Source organism: Leuresthes tenuis, unplaced genomic scaffold (genome assembly GCF_036924035.1).
Source record: "Leuresthes tenuis unplaced genomic scaffold, fLeuTen1.0.hap1 SCAF_10, whole genome shotgun sequence".
Lineage (NCBI taxonomy): Eukaryota > Metazoa > Chordata > Actinopteri > Atheriniformes > Atherinopsidae > Leuresthes > Leuresthes tenuis.
Window position 1 is genome coordinate 23,875,950 of NW_027325364.1, and position 19,071 is coordinate 23,895,020.

Consider the following 19,071-nt stretch of genomic DNA (forward strand, 5'->3'; position numbering starts at 1 on the left):
TACGCCTTTCTGTCGATCCATGTTTTGAATGTCCCCATATGGTTGAGGGGCTTCAGTGGTTAAGTAACGCCCCACGCGTTATGTAACACACTCGGCATGACGGGCACATCGTGCGCGTGGTGGTCTTGTTTCTCGCCCAGTGGTGTGTGTCGTCAGTCTGCACACAGCATATCCTCACAGCAGAGCGGAGGCTGGCACCACCAGCAGTGCAGCCAGCCTTTGTGCCTCAGCAGCTGACGCGCAGCCTTCAGAGACAGCGACATCAAACCTCCAGGTAGGTTCTCTTTTGATTATTGTCCTTTTATAAGAAGACCAAACTAGGGACAAAGACTAGTCCAGAAAAAAATGGATGAAACATTTCCGGGGATGGGAGCAGGTGGGGTGAAGATGAGCTGTTTTACAAGTTCAGAACGGGGTCTTCTTTTACTAATTATTTAGCCACGCGCGTAAATCGTACATGTTTTGGAAGCGCAGTCTAAGTTGGATGTTTACATCAACCAGGAGTCGACTTCGCACGTCTTTTTTTTTTGGGAGCATCTCCGCGCCCGAGGAAAACCTTCCCCTTTAACTGCTCGGGGCGCCACATGAAAAGATCAAACAAAATAAAATAGAATTGGACACAATATAACAAAATTCCATAATAAGCTGTCCGATGGTAATGGGAATGTTGTCGTTGTCAATAAATATTCTTTCTCAACCCTCCATAATGCTGAATAAAATGGCTGTGAGGTGAGATATAAACAAAGGGAGGCATGTAAACACACCAGAGGATATTTCCTGGGTTTCTTCACTGGGACTGATTCTGTGCCCTTATAAATATTATTTTTTTTCTTATTTGTTGGGATATTGTTGTGTTTACCACACAATCAATGAATAACTCTGTACTACTACTGTACAATGTGATCTGTTTTGTCGGGAAACTACCAATAATACACGCAGAATGCTTGCTCTTTCTGTTTAATGAAAGTTGGTTTCAGATTTATGCTGAAAGTGAAAGAGTGCTCAATAATGGCATCATGCATCATGCATGATGAAAATGACATGATACACAGAGGAGAATGACATGCTTCAGTTTTCTGAATAGGTCCACACACGGAATCTAGTACCTTTCCGAAATGTAATGTGATTAATAAACATCTGCCTTCACTGAAATGATGTCGCCTCTCATAAATAACCATGTTAATAGCACATGTGTATTGTAGGGTAAATATCAAAATGAAATAAACAGCTTCAAATAAGTCCATGTATGTCATCAACATTATAAAGCACACTCTCAGATGGATTAAGGGAATTATTATCAACGCCCACTCCATGCTGTTTTAAAAGTAGACCATCTGGATGAGAGGAAGAGCTCCAGTGAAGGCTTAGATGACTTGTTTACCAGAAGCTCTCTTACAGCTTTTATAGGACCTCCCCTTTCAGTGCATCTACTGTATAGGCTAGATCAGAGGCCTAACTGTAAGTTTGGTTGTTGGATGGCTAAGAGAACTGAAAATCTGGTGTTTGCAACTTAAACCATGCTTAGTCTTTAACTCAGCAGGTAGCCACTCAACTTTGTCTGGAGTTAAATAGAATCCCACCACACAGGCTCAAGAGCAAATCAGGTGCAAATAAAAACACATAAAAAGACAAGCAAGATTTGGTCCGGGTTAAAATGAATCAGTCAAAATCAGCTAAGAGTTGCAGAACGGATATAGGCAGGAATCTGTTCAAAAATCTCACAGGGTTTCAGATCACCACAGGAGGAACATCATTCCATCCAGACGTTAAAACAAATAATTAGGGAGGATTCCAAATGGCAGCTTGAGTGATGCCATACATTCAAGCTCTTATGTAACTCTTCTATTTATGCATGAATCTAGAACCGTATTGATGGTGCATGATAGGAGGGGTTAGAAAATTAGAAAACCTCATTGCCAGAGAGGCAGGTTGATACTATAACCTCCATCTTGCCCTCAAGCTAACAAAGCAAACTGCAACTAAATACTGAAAATTATGTCCTTTTAGCTTCATACAAAAAATTAACCCCACTCTCCTGCGAAACATTAAGATTGCCTCCTTCTTCCTCAACACAACCCTCTTTTTCTTTCTTCTTCCATTTCTGAATACATCACACTTTAGAAATTTTCCATTGTTTTTTTCCCCCACAAGAAAGGCATTACATCACAATAGTTTGATGTCAGCTGTCCTGAAGCAGCATTAATATGATGATGTGGGATTAAAAGCCTTGTGGTGATGTCAGCTACATCTTAGGGATCATTCTCTGGGGAGCATAAATGCCTCTGCCATGTGTCCCTCTCTTGTTTCTTCTTTCTGTTTTACTAAATAATCACACATCTCATTCTCTCAGTTCTTATTTCATATCATCCATATTTGTAATTACCTCAAAGTACTAGGTCATCTTCTTTGTTTTAAGTTTAAAATTACATGCTGCCCCCATTACTGACTACCATGATGATATGAAATAAGTCAACAGTACATGATTAAGTACATGCTGCTCCCTAGAAATACATTTGGTGGCTAAAGAACAAAATGTTCATTCACTTTAGGAAAAACACTGATCAGCTGAATGGTATCACCCCCACATCACCTCCACCACCACATTCAAGATATCTTCTTAGAAAAGGACAGCATCTTAGGATGAGCAACAGATGCTGCACTCTTTTTAGGTTTAGACATAATTGCTTCCATCTAGCTTGAGTCGTTCGTGCAGCTTTTTCCCTCGGTTGCTATGAGTGTTGCTAAGGGCACTGCCGTGGTTGCTCGGCTTTGGTGCATATAATCTGATTCACCCATGTCAGTGTGCCAGGCTGGTGTGCACTGCTGTAAAGTTATGGTGCTGAGGATGTCTGAAAACAAGAAGGAAACTGTGGGAAAGGTGGCGCAGGCCACCCAGGACGCTGATCTATTTTTGAAAATGAGGTGGAGTTTGATTCCCCTGACTTTTTTGGTCTATTTTTGCAATGCTCTTTGGGCCTTGGTGGTTTGAAAAATAGGATTTTGCACAGGTCTGGGTTACTCATAGAGGGATATCAGATTAAAATATTAGGACATTAGGTGGTTACATCATTCTGCTATCAGTGGAGGATTGGTCTGGGTCAGTCCTACTGAATGATCAAAGTAGGACTGATGTAAGTGAGGCCGAAATTTTAAATGAAAAGGTACCTTGCTTAATGTAGTGAGGGAAGACAGGTTGAGATTCAATGATACAACAGTAGCATGCAGGCCTCAGGGTCAGTGACATCATTACTAAAAGAAAAACATGTATGCGCTTATGCAACTGGCCCCCTTAGGCAATCAACAAGACAGGAAGTGAAGGGATTGTATTAAGTTCATCCAAGCATAAGAGAAGATCTGCATTATTTAGCTCTCAAGCATAAATAAAAAATGTTTGTCTCTTTTTTTAGATGTGCAAGTGTTGGGCAAGAGTTTCTTTCTGCTTCCAATTCTGCCTCAAACACCTCCTAAAAGACGATATAATGTCACTTCATCATCCTTTATCACTCACTGATTGAAGCACGTAGTAGCTTTTGGCAGGCAGCCCCACAGCTTTGGCACAAACGTCAGAGAGCTGGAGTTTGCATACTCTCACCAGCTGTTTTACTGAGCTTCACATTTGTTTGTGATGACATGGGTGTAAAAGCAAAACAAAGGAAAGAACATCACTCGTATTTTAAATCTACAGTATTTTTCAACCACACACATACACCGCACAGCAGTGATTTAATGAGTTTATTCATCTTTCACTTTTCCCTTCGTGGTGCCATCTAGTCAAAATTTCAAACTTCTGAGTTTCCTTTTTCATTTCATAAATATTCCAACAGATTTAGAATGTATTACCACGAATTTGAAGTGTTTTAGTTTTTTTTTTTTGGCAGTTTCAGAGCATTTTATGAATAATTTCTTCCCATGACTTTTCATCTCGAACCAAGTTAGAATTTATGGGTATATATGAGTTTACTTGCAACAATCACATTCCAGACAGTCTCAGCTGTACTTGTATGTATTGTTCATTGAAAAATATTAGCACACTAACAAGGTGAATAGATATTTAAAACATACAGTTGTTAACATAAGCATGCGAGAATGATCCAGCTGTGTATATAAGCATATTGACATCAACCTTTATCTTAACAGAAAATCTTTCACCTCCAACATGGCACACACTGTATGGAGAATTTGATGTAATTTCCCATCTTTAGAACTGTTTTTGCTCAGTGACTTTGACTCCACTTCATTGTTACGTACAAAGGCTGACATAAGGTTATGCTTTATTTTCAGCATCTTTATTTGTTTTGTACGGTCGTAAATTCAGTGTGTGTTGGTCATAGCTGACTTCAGGCTTGTGCCATCTGTGCCAGGCAGGTGTGTGTGTGTGTGTGTGTGTGTAGGGGGGATTTAGTGGTGTAACAGGGTTCAAACAGTGAGCCCTTCTCTGTTAAGGGTTTGATTACAAAGCCAAAATGCTGCCACATTCACAACCTGCCGTGAAATGACTGCTGATTTTTGTCGTCTTTTACATTTATCAGGGTAGAACGTTGTGTGAAGCAGAATGGGACCATTCCAAGAATATGAGGTGAGTACAACCATTGCTTCTCTTCACTGTGGACTGATTTCTAAATGCTAAATGCTCTGACAATAACTACATATTAGTGGCTTTTTTTCATGGCATTATGTAGCTGCCTCTTACTGTGGCAAATGTTTGAATAGGAAAAGAAATCCCCGGAGAAAGGAAGCCCCCGAAGCCGCATCCCACGTTTGGTCCTTCATCCTTTCCAACCAAAGGACAAAGGATCTCCTCTGTCTGATTCCCCCTTCTCAGAGGAGGAGGGTAAGGAGTGTGACATCAGCTCCGACCACTCCAAGAGGACCATCAGCACCAACAGTTTTTGCTCTGGTAAGAGGTTCAGCTCCTGTCCAAGAACAGCTGAGTTTATACATCTTTGTAATTCACACACTGTTTTTTAAGATCTTGATCGTACAATGTAAAGTTTCCTACATGAGTTGACGCTATTTAAACAAAACTTAACAGAGTGCTTAATGTGAACTTAAGATATATTGAATAACCAGCACCATTTGCAGGCTGTCAGGTGTCAGATCGTATTACAATGCTCTTGTTGGATGATTAAAATTTTAGCAAGGGTTATGCAAGCTCAAGCACATCTATGTATCTATTTATGTATTTTTTATGTGCACTCAAACTGGCTCCATTGAACAAATAGCTTAAACACAACACAACAAAAAGTGCCCATGTGTTAACAGAGATGATGAGCCATTGTGCAAGCTGTTGTGCTATCTGTCAGAAAACAACCAGGGCTGAACCTTGAGCTCTGATCGACTCCTTGTGTTCGCTGCCTGCCCTGCGCTGCTTGTTCTTGGCTATTACTTTCTATGTGCCTGTCTGCAATAGATGACACCGGCTGCCCCACTAGTCAGTCTGTGTCCCCCTCCAAAACCCCGTCAGGCTCAGAGCAGAGTGCCCAGGGATCGCCGATACTCCCAGAGCGCAAAACCAAAGTGAAGAGGGTGAGGGTGATGGCCGAGTGGAGCGGCGAACCGCGGAGCGCGCCGAGGCGCAAGAGGGAGCTGAGGTCGGCCATGAAAGCCAGAGGTAAAGAATAGTTGGATGTCAGACTTTTTGTTTACCTCAGAGAGTCATCAGGAACTTCTGTAGGAGCAATAATATTTGTAAAGGTTACAATTCACCTTTGACCTGCTGTATTACAGTCTGATACTGTATCTAGTTCTGTTTGTGTTGATTAAAAAACATTGCTTTTATACACAGATTTCTATGCTAGTCATTGCATAGATTCCCAGAAGTTCCCTGAAGACCAAAGTACAATCCCCCTGTATTTGTCACATGTGAGCAGCCAACAGGTTTCCAGTCATGAACAAGCACAGGCAGGGTCAAAGCTGCTTGGTAGAGAGGAGGCTAGAGTGAAATGTCATCTGTGCCAGTGCACTCTGTTAAGATTAAAACAGTAAAAAGTACACCCTTTTCACCTCTAAATTAAGTTTCCTCTCTTTTAATCAAGGGGAAGGGGGGAAAAAGTGTTTGATTATGACTTTGAAGTTAGGAGGAAAAGCTGATTGGTTGTGTGACAGGTTTGGCAGCTTAGCCAATTAGTCTGATTAGTAGGAGGTTACTACACTGAGCCTGAGTTGACGCACCAAGCGGTGGAGGATCAAGTTTTGAGCTGACTGTTTTGTTGGTCATAGTCATCACTGTGGTGTCATCACTATGGTGTTGTTTGATGGGAAAAGATGTTTCTCAGGTAAGACTTGAATTTTTGATCATTTCAGCTCAACATTTTAGTAATCAACTTTTCTCAGCTTTAACAGTTAAGCTGTTCTTCGGGTTGTTGCGCTGAGCATTTGTCTTCAACATTTTTTCAATGTTGTACTATGCAAAAGTGAACTCATCCTTTTGAACTTACTGTTGACTTTAGCATATATTTCCAAAACAGAAATGAGAACATATGTAAAGCCAAGTTCAGAATTGTTACTTTTTGTCTTAATAAATCATAAAGGCTTTTAGGATTACAAAGCTACTTGCTTAAATACCTGTTTTTTGGGGGAGGGGGTTAGAAATGTAATGCTATAGCTAATAAGGCTGTGAAAGAGGGATGAAAAACCCTTAAACTCATTTTGAGAAATCAGCCTTTTTTTCTTTTTTTTTTTTTATCTGAAAGTAAAATCATTGCTTATCATTCTTCCGTAACTCACCATCCAAGTCAACTATTTTGTGAAGGAAAAAAAAAAAGTTACATTTTAAATATGCAAACAGACTAAAAGTAGTGGAATTAAATCCCTAAATGTGTGTTATGAAACATTTAGCCTTCGTTATGGTGAAAAGGCATGTCTCCTCAGAGTCGAAGATAACTTTTTTTTTTCTTTTTTTAATTCTCAGTTTTAATGGAGCGTGTAATTCAGGTCCAATCATAAGATGGCAGCTACTAAATTTTCTTTTCAAATATCAAGAATCTGATTAGTCTTGTACTGAAAGGCAAACCTGAAATATCGGTGAAAAAAATTAACGACTCACACATTGGTGACTAAATGTATCTCTAATTTTAACTAAGGTTTGCTGAGGTTGTATTACAAGCTAGCTTACCTATGATGTAATATCTTCACAAAGTAAAATTGGTTAAGAGTAGTAAGGGGTATAACTACATTTTTGCCAAATCTGCAGCTCATTTTGCCTTTTTTGTGGGGTGACATGATTACCCTAATTGTTGGTTTTCTTCATGAAAAATGCATCAAGATAGCTTTAAGTCGTGAAATGGCCCCATAAAAGACCATTTATTTGCCACTTTATACTCCAGAGATGCTATAAGAGCTATTCATTCAAGGAACTTTGTGTGATGTCCCCATTCAAAGGATATATAGACCCTCTTTACATCTGCTGGCATGTTAACATATTGATGTCTCTCCCTGCAGGTAGTGAGGCAGACTTCAGCTCATCTAGTAGCACAGGCAGCCTGAAGACCAGGGAGAGCCTCACCTCCAGTTCAGTTGGGAGGAAAGCTCCTTCACGCAGGTATGTTAGTGAATCTGTTACTATTATTATGTTTTAATGGGTCACCAACCTACCACAAAGGCAATTCATTTTATTTTTTGGGGGGGATAAATTATTCTTTCCTTGTTTCTGTTTTTAATACATCTTTCCTCCCTTTTCCCAATTAATTTTAAGTCGTGGCACTCACATTCGCCCAGTCCCAGTGTTCAAACCAGCCGGGAGCCTAACAGCCAGTCGTGATGCAGAACTGTATGCGCCTTACAGGACTCCTTCCAGAGCTGCCTCTTCAACCAATAGCAGCAGCTGCAACTCCAGCCCCACCTCAAGGTACCAGTTACTAACTTCCTGTTATGCATCTTTTAAAATCTTTAAGAACAAGGATAACAAATGTAAAATAAAAACAATCTGAATAGACTCCGTCCTTTGACATTGTCCCACTTGGATTTATCCCAATTTTCACTATTTTGCACTATGGGTCAGACAGTAGGCAACTCTACCAAGCGAGTGGGTGGCTGGATTAAGCTCAGACTGTTATCATTTTTTCTCATGCAGCTGACTGGGATTATATCTGTTGTGATTTGGCTGTGGCAGGGATTACTGAGGATTTCATAGAGCAAATGTCGGAATATACTACCATGACAATCATCCCACTGACTGAAGCTGGTATAGAATTCAGTGAGTACATCTTGGTGCAAGAGACTGATATTTCAGAGCAGTGTAGTCTGAAATTGCAAAGTGTTTGGGGGCATTATGATTATGATAATTGGGCTTCAGTGTTCTTGAAAGGTTTGACCTAAAAATCCTCTCTCAGATGTTGGTCTTTTAAGTATTTGCACAGAATCACAATCTATCATGTTTGTTTCTTGTTCCCAGCTTCCATAAATGCAATTTAATCCTCTACTGCTGTCTCTTTAAGGCATCCCATTTGTCAGCTTTCTTCTGCCTGGATAAGTGTTATGTGACGTATTTTCCTCTCCTGGGCTGTTTCTATTTCTGGCAGGGATGCAGAGCGTTCGCCTCAAGTATCCCTGGTTGCTAGAATCATTGTGGAAGACTTGGGCTCACATGCTGTTTTGCATGCTGTCTAAATTCAACCACTCATCCTTACCGAAAAAAATCCTTTGATACTCTTTGAACATGATAAAACACTGATCACAGGGCATCCAGAGGACATTTGAATCTTGCTGCAGTTAGCTGTAGATTACTATTCATTCTAGTGAGGTGACGCCTTTCCTTGCCAACTCTGCTTCTATTCCAATAAAAACAGCATTTTCTGTTTTTAGCTACTATCATGAATGCCAGTAATCCTGTGTCAGACAGTAATTCCAGGCTTCAGGGAGCATCTGCCCTGATAGCATTCTCCCAGTCAGACTAATTACCTTCTGCACGGAGTCATTTAGCTTTTTAGGCTTCAAATTGGTTTGTTTTTCTGCTGTTGTTCTAAAATCTCTTGTTGAGTAATGGATAATCAGTAGAAGAAAGATAAACATTTTCTTTTGCTGCCATCACTGTCTCTGCATGCTCAACAGAAGAGTGAACTTGGGCCGCTACCACTGTTGCGGAGACAACCATGGCATCAGGCCCCCGAACCCCGAGCAGTACCTCACTCCGCTACAGCAGAAGGAAGTGGCCATCAGACACTTGAAGACCAAACTAATGGAGTCTGAAAACAAAGTTCGTGACAGGTTAGTCGCACAGTAGCACCTGTGATGGTATTGCCAGCTCTTTATGACAGGTGGATAATGGTTTTATTGGTGTTGGGTGGGGGTGATGCCATGGTGATGTAATGCCTAGAGGAGCTCTGCTCAAGTGTTAACATCTTGTAAGTGTAAGGCAATGGTGAAATGACAATTGCATAAGACTAAAACCCTAATACAGGGTATAAAATATTGAGACATTTTAAGCACATATAAGACATTTGACTTATTTGCCATTCACGTGATTAAAAGAGTAGGGCTACTCTTATCGACTATAAGGTTTTGACCAGCAGCCAATTGGCTTACTTTGGCATGAAAACCTATTTTAATGCATTTCAGTTTACTCTCATAAGAGCTAAACCAAATGTAGTCTGCAGGCTTGAAATTTCTTAAGGGAATTCCACAAGTTTTGTCAAACCTTGTGTGTAAAAAGTTCTAACAAACAGGGTCAGTTGGACTGAAAAAAATTCATCTTGGACACATAATTCATACAAAAGATGAAAATAAAATGATTCAAGTTGCAGTACCACTTACAGCCACAAATGTCTCTCTGCAAAACGTTACCCCTCCAATAGTTTCTCACAAAAAAAAACATTTGTTATGAAATATGAAGTCGGTAACCTTTATCCAAAAATCATAAGTGACTTTCACTCACTACTTTTGTTATGTTTGTAGTCCATCTTTAAGTAATTCCATATTAAGATGCAAGGCCTCAAGGAGATTTAAAGTGCCGGTACCGTTAAAAATGCCAAACTTCGGGTTTCTTTACTCTAGTTCAGAAACTAATAGATGATGGCACACTGTATATTACAAGTATAAATTAGATGTATTACACTATTGCTGAACAGAGCAAAGTCGGCAAAAGTTGGGCAAGGTTGTCCAATTAAGTACCAATTAATGTCTAATTTAGGAAAAAGTAGATTTTAAGTTTAAGTACATAAATGAACCATTCCTTTCAAGTAACTGGATATTTTCCCTCCTGATTTATTAGAGAGAATGAGGTCGAGGAGCTTAAGGCCCAGCTTGGCAGAATGAGGGAAGACTGGATTGAAGAGGAATGTCATAGAGTGGAGGCTCAGCTGTCCTTAAAAGAAGCCCGCAAAGAAATCAAACAGCTCCGTCAGGTGGTGGAAACCATGAAGAGCAGCCTGATGGAGAAGGATAAGGGTATACAGAAGTATTTCATTGACATCAACATCCAAAACAGAAAGTTAGAGTCCCTGCTGCAAAGCATGGAGCTTGCCCAAAGTGGCGCTAACCTCCATGACGAAAGCTCCTTGGACTTTATGTGTGACAGCCCTGATGGTGGTGGAAAGAAGATGGTGGTGGAGGGTGGGATGGAGCTGGGAGACCAAGGTGCAGAGGCAATGGCGGACAGCGGGCTGCTGATAAATGATGAGATGGCCAATAGAGAGGATATTTTTGAGCAAGTACTCATGTCCACCGCAATGGATTTCAGCCAGGACTCCAGTAGCAAGCCAGAGGCCGTAGAAGAGTCTGAGCCTGGGGTATCTGCTCTGTCAGAGGGACAGTTGGCCGATAAATCTACTACAAACCCACCATCTCTGCCAAATGCACTTTCAACCACGGATACCATCTCCTCAAGCACTACTTCTCAGCAGAACACAGAAGATAAAGGAATCCAGACTGAGTCAGTTCCCATGTCTCCAGACCTGCAGGCACTGCTTCTTCAGATGCTCAAGTTCCATGGCGCTTCATTGGAGGATGCAGCTTTCGCATCCCCCAGCAGTCTCCTGGGATTTCCAAACCTACCCTCCATCACTTCTGCTACTGCCGTTCAGCCTGACCCAACACCTTCCCGACCCAACATGCCTCCAGGGAGCCCCGACAGCTCAATCGATTCTGGCACATGTTGCTTGGAGCCTGCAGCGAGTCGCCGGTTTATGGAGGAGCTGGACTTTGGCGTCCATGAGGGGGAAAACTATCTGTCTCCAGGACTGGATGTGGTTGGCAAGCGTTACTGGAGCAACAGCTTCCTGGTTGATCTGGTCGCAGTAGCAGCCCCAGTGTTGCCAACGGTGGCCTGGCTGTACTCTCGGCACGGTGTGGATGGGAGCGCTCCAGTGTACAACATTGCCGCTCTGATCAGGGGCTGTTGCATCATGGGATTGCATTCCCTTCGCCATGTTGCCGACAGTCCGGATGCGTAGTGGCAACCAACCTGCATGCGTACCCCTAACTTTGAACTAAAAGCACTTAAGCATCTTAAGAGTATTTGACATATTTTTTGTTCAACACTTGGTGAGATCAATGCAGTTATTTTTGTTCAAGCACTGTTATTTTGCACTGTATGGTTACCATGATTTGAAGGTGAGTGGTGACATGAAAGGGATTATTTATAACAGGGTTTATTCATGTATTTGTAATTTACATTTATAAGCGGATCATCTGGGTAGATGGTTGTGTTGTCATTGTCCTATGGTGTCCCTAGTTTTTGTTGTTCTGTTGTTTTTTTTCTGTTTTTAAAGAAAAGCTCTTTGTTTTTTTTTTTTGGTTTTTTTCTCCAGGAGATAAAAGACTGAATGCTACTTTCTGTTTCATGGGTTCTGAAATCTTTGTTTCTGCTCAAAAAGAAACCTTCAGCCAAAGCTTTAATGTGAGTTCACTGTTTTGTGAATCCTTTCCCTCGTACCCTGGGAGTAGAGCTTTACTCTGTACCGCCCATGTATTGTTCATAGATATTAAGTTGACGCTTCAAAGCAACTGACACTTGTTACGTGCCTGAGAAATGTGCAATACTGGTGGTTTACATCAAATGTCCTTGTATCTTTATTAATAAAGCATGACAATACTGGGCATGTTTGAAAGCTTTGTTTTAATCATGATCTAGGCAGAATCCCTGCAAAGGAAGCTGAACCCTTAAAGCTGCATTTGTGTACGGGCTTGTTCTAAATGCTGGCAAAGGCTGAGTTTTTCTACATGATCTACACATAAATAGCTAAAATGGTTAGTTTGAACCAAAGTGCAACTGCATTTTTCTTGCGTAAAAGCCTTCTTAGCCTGTGTTATCAAACATCCCTTGTGCCATGGAGCTGACTATGTAGAGTGCATTAGAGCCACTATACTGGAATCTCTTAGAGGCTATAAAGAGGCTGTCCATACCCTTACGCCAACAAAATTGGGTCGACGCAAGCACAGCTGAAAGTCAATCCCCATAAACTACCAATGCCTCCTATCGTAACATCTATCCATATTCGGTCTTTGTCAGATAAGTTAACCATTTGCCTGTCTAGAACTTAATTTCCATTTTGCCATGTAGTGATCTAGTTGTATAACCATGACCTCTCAGCTTAAAAGGCAGCAAAGAAATGAGTCATCAAATACTGTAATCCCCATGAACAGTCTCTGGAAGCCAGATTAAATGAGTGGGCGGCAGTGGTGGGGAGACTAACACATCAGTTCTGTTACATCCGTTGATGCGAGTCTGAATTATTCTCTCTCCAAAGACTGAGAATTTTCCCTTTTTGAAAATAGGTTAGTCTCAGAGGTTTTAACAAGCAGACAGCGTCCCCAGGCAAATGGGAATGACATCATTATGACAGGGATCAAATGAATGCTGTAAGCTATCTGTCAACACAGGTAACAGGCGAGCCTGGTGTGAAGCCTGAGTGTGTTCTTGTTAGTCTTTAAGGGTTTGGGAAGCTGATTTCAGGCGCAGTGGTGCTTTCAGGTAATTCTAGCGTAAAGATGGCGATTAGAAAGAATATCTACCACGTTCAACCGTTGAGCATGCACGTATGCTAATGTTTTCTTGTGGTATAACCAATACGGATGCACAACTTTGCTTTAGCTGATGACCGTGTCTAATGTCTCAGTTCTCATGGCTAATAAAAAGCCCGAACCTTCATATTGAACCCATAAAAAGGTCTAATATGCAACAATTTTATGTGATGTCACCTTTATCACAACAGTGAATGCTTCAATGTTATTCAGTTTTAAAGGTCTGAATCCATTATTTTATTAAAAACTTTTTCAGGACTAATACAGCAGATATACAGTCTGTCAAATCTGAACTCACTCTCCATTTAAGTCCTTTCTTATGCTCAAACACTAGCATTTAGAACATATCAAACAGATAATGCATGAGAAACAAAGTAGCAGTGATTCTTTTGAGTTAAAAAGAAAAAAAAATCAAATGTGCAAAATGAAAAAAACCAACATGCTTTTTATTTTAATTTTTAATGGATCACACGGGGAAAAAAATCCATTTTACTGAATTCCCTCAAACATTTGCTCCTCAGGTTAAAACTGGCCATGCACCAATCATCATTTCATCCTTAGTTTGAACCAAATCAGAACGTAAGCCAGAGAAATCACTGAGAATTAAAATCCCCTCCTTTTATCTCACTTCCAACCATTTGTTACCAAGCATGAACCAGAAGAATACTGTATCATGTCTGCTTTTCTCACCCCAGCAATGTTTCCATGACACTGGCACTGTGAGTAAGTTTTCGTACATGATTATGAATTTCATCACAGCGGCGCATAACGAGCCGAGACAAAACCGTTAACTTCAACTGTAATCCTTACATTTCAGGAAGTATACATTTGTTTTTTTTCTTGGTGAATAAAATAATTGGCCTGAGATTCTGCTGCATTGAGGATTCATGATTTGTAGAATTCTGCAAACGTTGTAGATCAATCATTTACCAACACAGAGTGGGAACACCTCCCACCAGCAGACAACAAATGAACCAATCACTCAATTATTTCCTTCAATATCAAAAGATGACGAAAACTGATAATGAACGATAGACCAGTTGCCAAGAGGTTACCATAGGAACCCATGACTATCACCCATAGTTGGGCTGGACTCCAGTCTGATTATCAACCATACCAAGTTTGAAAATCTCCAGTCTTCTATTAATGCAAATTTCAGTGTAGTGAGGGCTATATAACACAGGGAGACAGTGTGAAATATGAAGGAAAAATTATTAGAAAGAAAAAAGGAAGAATTGGTTTTCAGACAAAGACAAATATAAAAACACCAAAAATCTGCAAACCAAAGGAGGTCACTGGTGTGCAGTGATGCATAAAAATAAATTACACTTCTTTGCCATTTGAGGCCATTAAAAGACAAAGAAAAAGCAATTGTACCCATTACTTGTTTTAAAAAGGTAGCACAGGTACCCCTTTATTTACAAATGTTCCTGGGGAAAGAAAAGGAATACGTTCTAACATCACCTGTCAGATTCAATCAGAATCTAAATGAGGCCTTCAAACGATGTGTTGAACCGTAACTCTTAGATGATTTTAACAACTCTCCCTTGAGGAACCTTGCCATATGAACAGTGAGGACACCGTGGGTATTATCTGCTCTCTAAACTGATGCATTTTACAGTAATGCAGCTGGAAAACGGAGCAAAATGGCTGCTGGTGGAAACAGGAGGAGGAAGAGGACAGTTTGCAAACAGATAAATAGTGTACGATGACAATCCTGGTTGGTTTGATGACTTTAAAGACAGATTAACGATAAATCAAGTGTCTTTGCCCCCGCCCCAATCAATCTGGCTCAGAGCTGAGCATTTCTAAAATGTTATGAGAGCTTGACAGCAATCTTCTGGTCCTTCTTCAGCATTCGCTGAGCATCTTTCTCCATCTTTTTCCTCTGCTGCTCCATGAACCGCTTCTCTCTCTCAGCCATCTTCTGTTGCCTTTTAAAAACAAAAGGAAGAAGACAAACATGATCGTGACCAGCGTTGTTACAGAGGGTTTCAGTGGAAGCCAGATCAGCTGGTGCTCGGTTAAAACAGAATCCTGTTCTTTGTACCATCCAGGTTGTAATAAATGGTGCACACTGCCACCTACTGGACATAATTGTTCATGACTCTTTATAATATGTACACAGCTACATGGTATGAAAATGCAAGGAAAACAGTTTTTAAAATAGCACATCGACATCCGTGGGAATATGGAACATTGAATAACTCAATTCTGAAAGCAATCTCACAGCAGGGGAAGATCCCCACAGCACTTTGAAAATTCCATCATCTTCAGTAGTGAATATTTCAAAAGGTGAGAACAAGAGTTGAACTGGAAACCTTACTGTGAGAAAGACCCAACCACCACACGGCCCTATTTCAAATTATGTCCTATACAGGCAGGCTTATGTGAGGGTAATATTGATCAGTTTTTATCTAAAGTATGGAACTCTTGCAGTTTTTGTATTAACTAGTTTGTTCAGATGATAATCTGAATACATGAATGAATGATTACCTTAGCACCTCCTCTGCCTCCCAGGCAGCATCAGACTCGTCCTCCCAGGCGTTTGTGTCCTCCTGCCAGGTTTCCATTTCTCCCAGTTCAGCCTGTGCAAATGGGTGGTTTGAAATCATACCAGTTAGGATGCTGCATTTAACGTGATGTAGTGACTTGACTAATCATTTGGGATGCCTGCTTTAGCTTTATCAGACATGGAGAACTCTATTTGGTTCTAGTTTTTTTACAAAAAAAATAAAATAAATAAATAAACTCCCAGTTAAGTGAAAAGGAGAAAACCCGGAACTCACTGAAGGTGGACTGAAGGTCATCATATCCTGAGAGGCGGCCAGCCTGCTGGAGAATCCGGCTGAGCCATCAGGCACCAAATAGTTCAAGGGCTCCCTCTTCTTCAGCACGATCTTCAGAGCAAAAACCAGAGAAAAAGGAGAGGAGCTCAGACCTAAACTGACACTGTTCTTGATATATTCCTCCTCAACTATTACAAGGAGAGACAGGCAAAAAAACAAAGAGGAAAGGCGCCGTATAAAGCAGTCAGAGGGTCTGTGGCTATCATGAAATTATAGTTGACAGTTGAATGTCACACACATAACTGACATTTAAGACATTTTCATGGCGGTATTATTTTTCACATTATTGTCATTCTTAATCACCAACTTTTTGTTGGAAATATGAAAAACTCAAAGCTAAGACTTCTCCTTTGGCTTTGCCACAAAATCCATGATGTCAGCACTTGCTCAAATAAAGGACCCAGTTGAATGTTAGGAGAAAGTCATCTCCAGACAGACAGCTGGCATTATTAAATCACAGCAGAAGAAGAAGAAGGTGCAAAAAGCGTCATGGAAAAGCGATTGTCTAAACAGTGAAATAAAACTATGTGGTCCAGCTGTTTTTAATGGAGCTGGATGGATATGATTCGGACAGTTATCCAACTCAATTGCAATCAGCTCAAACGATTGGCATAAGGAAACGATGAGACTACTGTGCCACGCCCTGCAGTCAGCTGATGCTACTGTTGAAGAGCAGGTCAAGCTGACAAACTATTCATTTACAGGTACTGCCTGATGTTTCCATCCAGGTTTGATGAACAGGAAATGCAACATACTTGCATGAAGCCTACTGTATTCTTAAATAACCCAGCCTAACGAAGAGTTTCAGTTTGATTGAACAGTACTACATCTACGCATGTTGAATGCAACTTTACTATGCATCACATTAGCTATGTGACCATACAATTATCAACTGACAATGTTTCCATTACTTTTTTTGGGGCAAACAAACCATAAGAATTTGTTAAGCAGGAACAACACCTAGAGGGAGAAAACTAACTGAGGAGAAAAAACAAACAAGCAATGAGTATGTGTTGCACTGAATGAGTTTGGGGCAGGATATCAGTTCAGAAGGGTTTGTATAGCTGCTGGGATTGATCATAATGACAGTGTTATGTAGCTCTGCTCCGGTCAACAGAGAAAACAAATCTGTAAATTCATACTCACAGTTATCAAACATGCTCATGTATCAGATAGTCATGTACACAATGTGATCCATGCATACAACTGAGATATCCGGGATTAATGTTGTACATTTTTTGCTGGACCGCCAAACTACTCCAGGGAACAGGAAGTATGTCGTGTACACTGCTGAAGAGACACTGATTAACGCAGATAATTCTTTCTAACTAATCAGTGCTCTGCAGTGTTTCCACATTCCAAAGTTTAACTGTCAGACAGACATGTCTCCATCGTTTAAAAGATGTATTCAGAGCTTTGAGTTCATCTTCAATTCAGCATCTGCTTTAATAATCGCTGACCACTAACTGCGCTGTCATTGGACATACCTTCTGTGTTTTCCTGATGGTGGGAGTCATGTCTTTGAAGTAGTCGGGCTCTTCTTCCACATCGTCAGGTGGAGGAGAAACGTTTCCATTGCCACCTTCAATTTTAATACTTGTAGGAGCCTCTTCATCCCATGAACTCCATTCTTCAATCTCTGGCTGTGCAGACTACAAAATGATACTTTGTTTTTGATTTGTTGTGAAAAAAAAAAAAAAACTGCAAAATTTCATCCCCTGGTTATATCTGCAGTTTGCCTCCACTAACACTGAACCCCAGCCCCTGATCTTTTCAAAGCAGGTTCAGATAACTGGTGCAGGTACTGACCTGTTTCGGTAAAGATGAGGAAAAATCCACTGTTGTCGGGAGAGTGATTTGGTCGCCACTGAGCTTGCGGCCCCTTCCGCTCCTGTTGAAAATATCCAAATTGCTCAATAAATGCTAATGAAAGCTGCAAACAGCTGTTACCAAACACTAATTGTCTTCAATGCAGAGATGGTTCCACCAACCAGAGCTCTGCCAATTACATCTACTTGAAGCACTGTCAAATGCCCACACATTAGAAGTAGAGATAAACTTAAAGTGAGTTTGATTCCACTTTTATTTCAGCATAGTGTAAAGTTGTATCCAGCTGTGGAATACATGAAAAAGACATATCTTTGTATAATAATAGTGAGAAAACATGGTTCCTCGCTAAGATGTCTTATGTGTAGAGACAAAAGGGGTTCATCCCTTAAGTGTGGTGCCTTTTTTATGCTCGAATGATTCATAAGTCAGTGTTAAGGACTGAAAAATGAGTTAAAAAGCAGCCAATGTCGAATGAAAACATTCGAGACCTTGAGAAAGCCAGAAAAACTGCTGCTCAAAGCCACTTTTAAAAAGATAGAAAGAAAGAAAGTCCGACTCCCTAGAAAAGAAATATGAGGAAATAAGGAGTGACCCGAGAATCTTGTACAGTACAGTACAGTACACGACGCATCACGCCATGCGTTTGTTTATTTGTGCTCACCTGCATATCAGCCTTTTAAAGAAAGAAAGTAAGCTGGCTAAGCACGTGCAGATCTTAAACAGACGGAACTGAGTGATGGCCATGATGAAACTAGGCTGTTGGGAGAAGAAGCAAAACATTAAACATTTGAATTTACAATTTTCATATTTTGCTTTGCTCAGACCATAAGCTGCAGCACGCGTGTGTGCAAGCGCATCGATATATATGCAGGTTAGCAAAAACGTTGACAAGATGACCAAAAGTTCATGTTAACTATTAAATAAGCTAGCACACATAAACACACTGCACCAACAACTGCTCAAATTTGGAGCACCGTGACTCTAGCATGTAAAATACTATCACTGCGGATATGTCATTCATCTGATAACAACGAGATAGAACCTACATTTGATTGTTGCTAGAACCTTTCAGCATAGTGAACGTACCTAAGTTTTTACGTTAGTTTTTTTTTTTTTAAACATCCTCACCTAGAAAGCTATGAGCAGAGCAAACTGTTTCTTCTTGCGAGTCAGAAGAGACAAGAACATTTATTTGCTAACCGTTGGTTGCTAGCTTAGCCCACTGGAAAACATGACATTTCTGAACCCTTTAGAATTCTTACTCAGTCGACACATTAGCACCGACGAAAAATATCGTTGCCGCGACAAAACCATGCATGACACAGCTTCCCACACCAATGTCGTATCATTAAAACCACTAAATGTGTATCGTCGCTCGTTTCTGTCCCATGGCTGCCATATTTGAACTGGGAGGAGCAGGAACCGAGAAGTACCA

At 40.6% G+C, this 19,071-nt stretch overlaps 2 protein-coding genes across 3 annotated transcripts; one reads left to right on the top strand and one right to left on the bottom strand.

Annotated features, from left to right (window-relative positions):
* The first annotated feature begins 109 nt into the window (after positions 1-109).
* On the top strand, positions 110-12,027 carry sybu (syntabulin (syntaxin-interacting)). Of its 2 annotated transcripts, none has more exons than XM_072394806.1 (8): positions 110-274; positions 4,530-4,576; positions 4,711-4,897; positions 5,465-5,611; positions 7,441-7,540; positions 7,694-7,846; positions 9,049-9,204; positions 10,208-12,027. In XM_072394806.1, exons 2-8 carry the CDS (start codon positions 4,553-4,555, stop codon positions 11,385-11,387), a joined length of 1,947 nt encoding a protein of 648 aa, XP_072250907.1. In that variant the 5' UTR covers positions 110-274; positions 4,530-4,552; the 3' UTR covers positions 11,388-12,027. The 2 variants fall into 2 exon arrangements, with proteins under 2 accessions (XP_072250907.1, XP_072250906.1); XM_072394805.1 differs by having other exon boundaries at positions 111-274; positions 5,411-5,611.
* A 2,314-nt stretch (positions 12,028-14,341) lies between these two features.
* Positions 14,342-19,071, bottom strand: ebag9 (estrogen receptor binding site associated antigen 9). Its single transcript, XM_072394807.1, has 7 exons — positions 18,765-19,071; positions 18,298-18,392; positions 17,616-17,697; positions 17,294-17,458; positions 15,747-15,857; positions 15,454-15,545; positions 14,342-14,891 (listed from the first exon to the last, which is right to left on the bottom strand). The coding sequence occupies exons 2-7, from the start codon at positions 18,378-18,380 to the stop codon at positions 14,774-14,776; spliced, it is 651 nt and encodes a 216-aa protein (XP_072250908.1). The 5' UTR covers positions 18,381-18,392; positions 18,765-19,071; the 3' UTR covers positions 14,342-14,773.

Excerpts from the sequence above, each read along its gene's own strand:
- sybu (XM_072394805.1), top strand. The coding sequence starts at position 4,553 with ATGGGACCATTCCAAGAATATGAG. Across the intron at positions 4,577-4,710 it reads GACCATTCCAAGAATATGAG|GAAAAGAAATCCCCGGAGAA; the intron begins GTGAGTACAACC and ends ATGTTTGAATAG. Across the intron at positions 7,847-9,048 it reads AACTCCAGCCCCACCTCAAG|AAGAGTGAACTTGGGCCGCT; the intron begins GTACCAGTTACT and ends CATGCTCAACAG.
- ebag9 (XM_072394807.1), bottom strand. The coding sequence starts at position 18,380 with ATGGCCATCACTCAGTTCCGTCTGTTTAAGATCTGCACGTGCTTAGCC. Across the intron at positions 17,459-17,615 it reads CCTCATCTTTACCGAAACAG|TCTGCACAGCCAGAGATTGA; the intron begins GTCAGTACCTGC and ends ATCATTTTGTAG. Across the intron at positions 15,858-17,293 it reads CCATCAGGAAAACACAGAAG|ATCGTGCTGAAGAAGAGGGA; the intron begins GTATGTCCAATG and ends TTTGCTCTGAAG.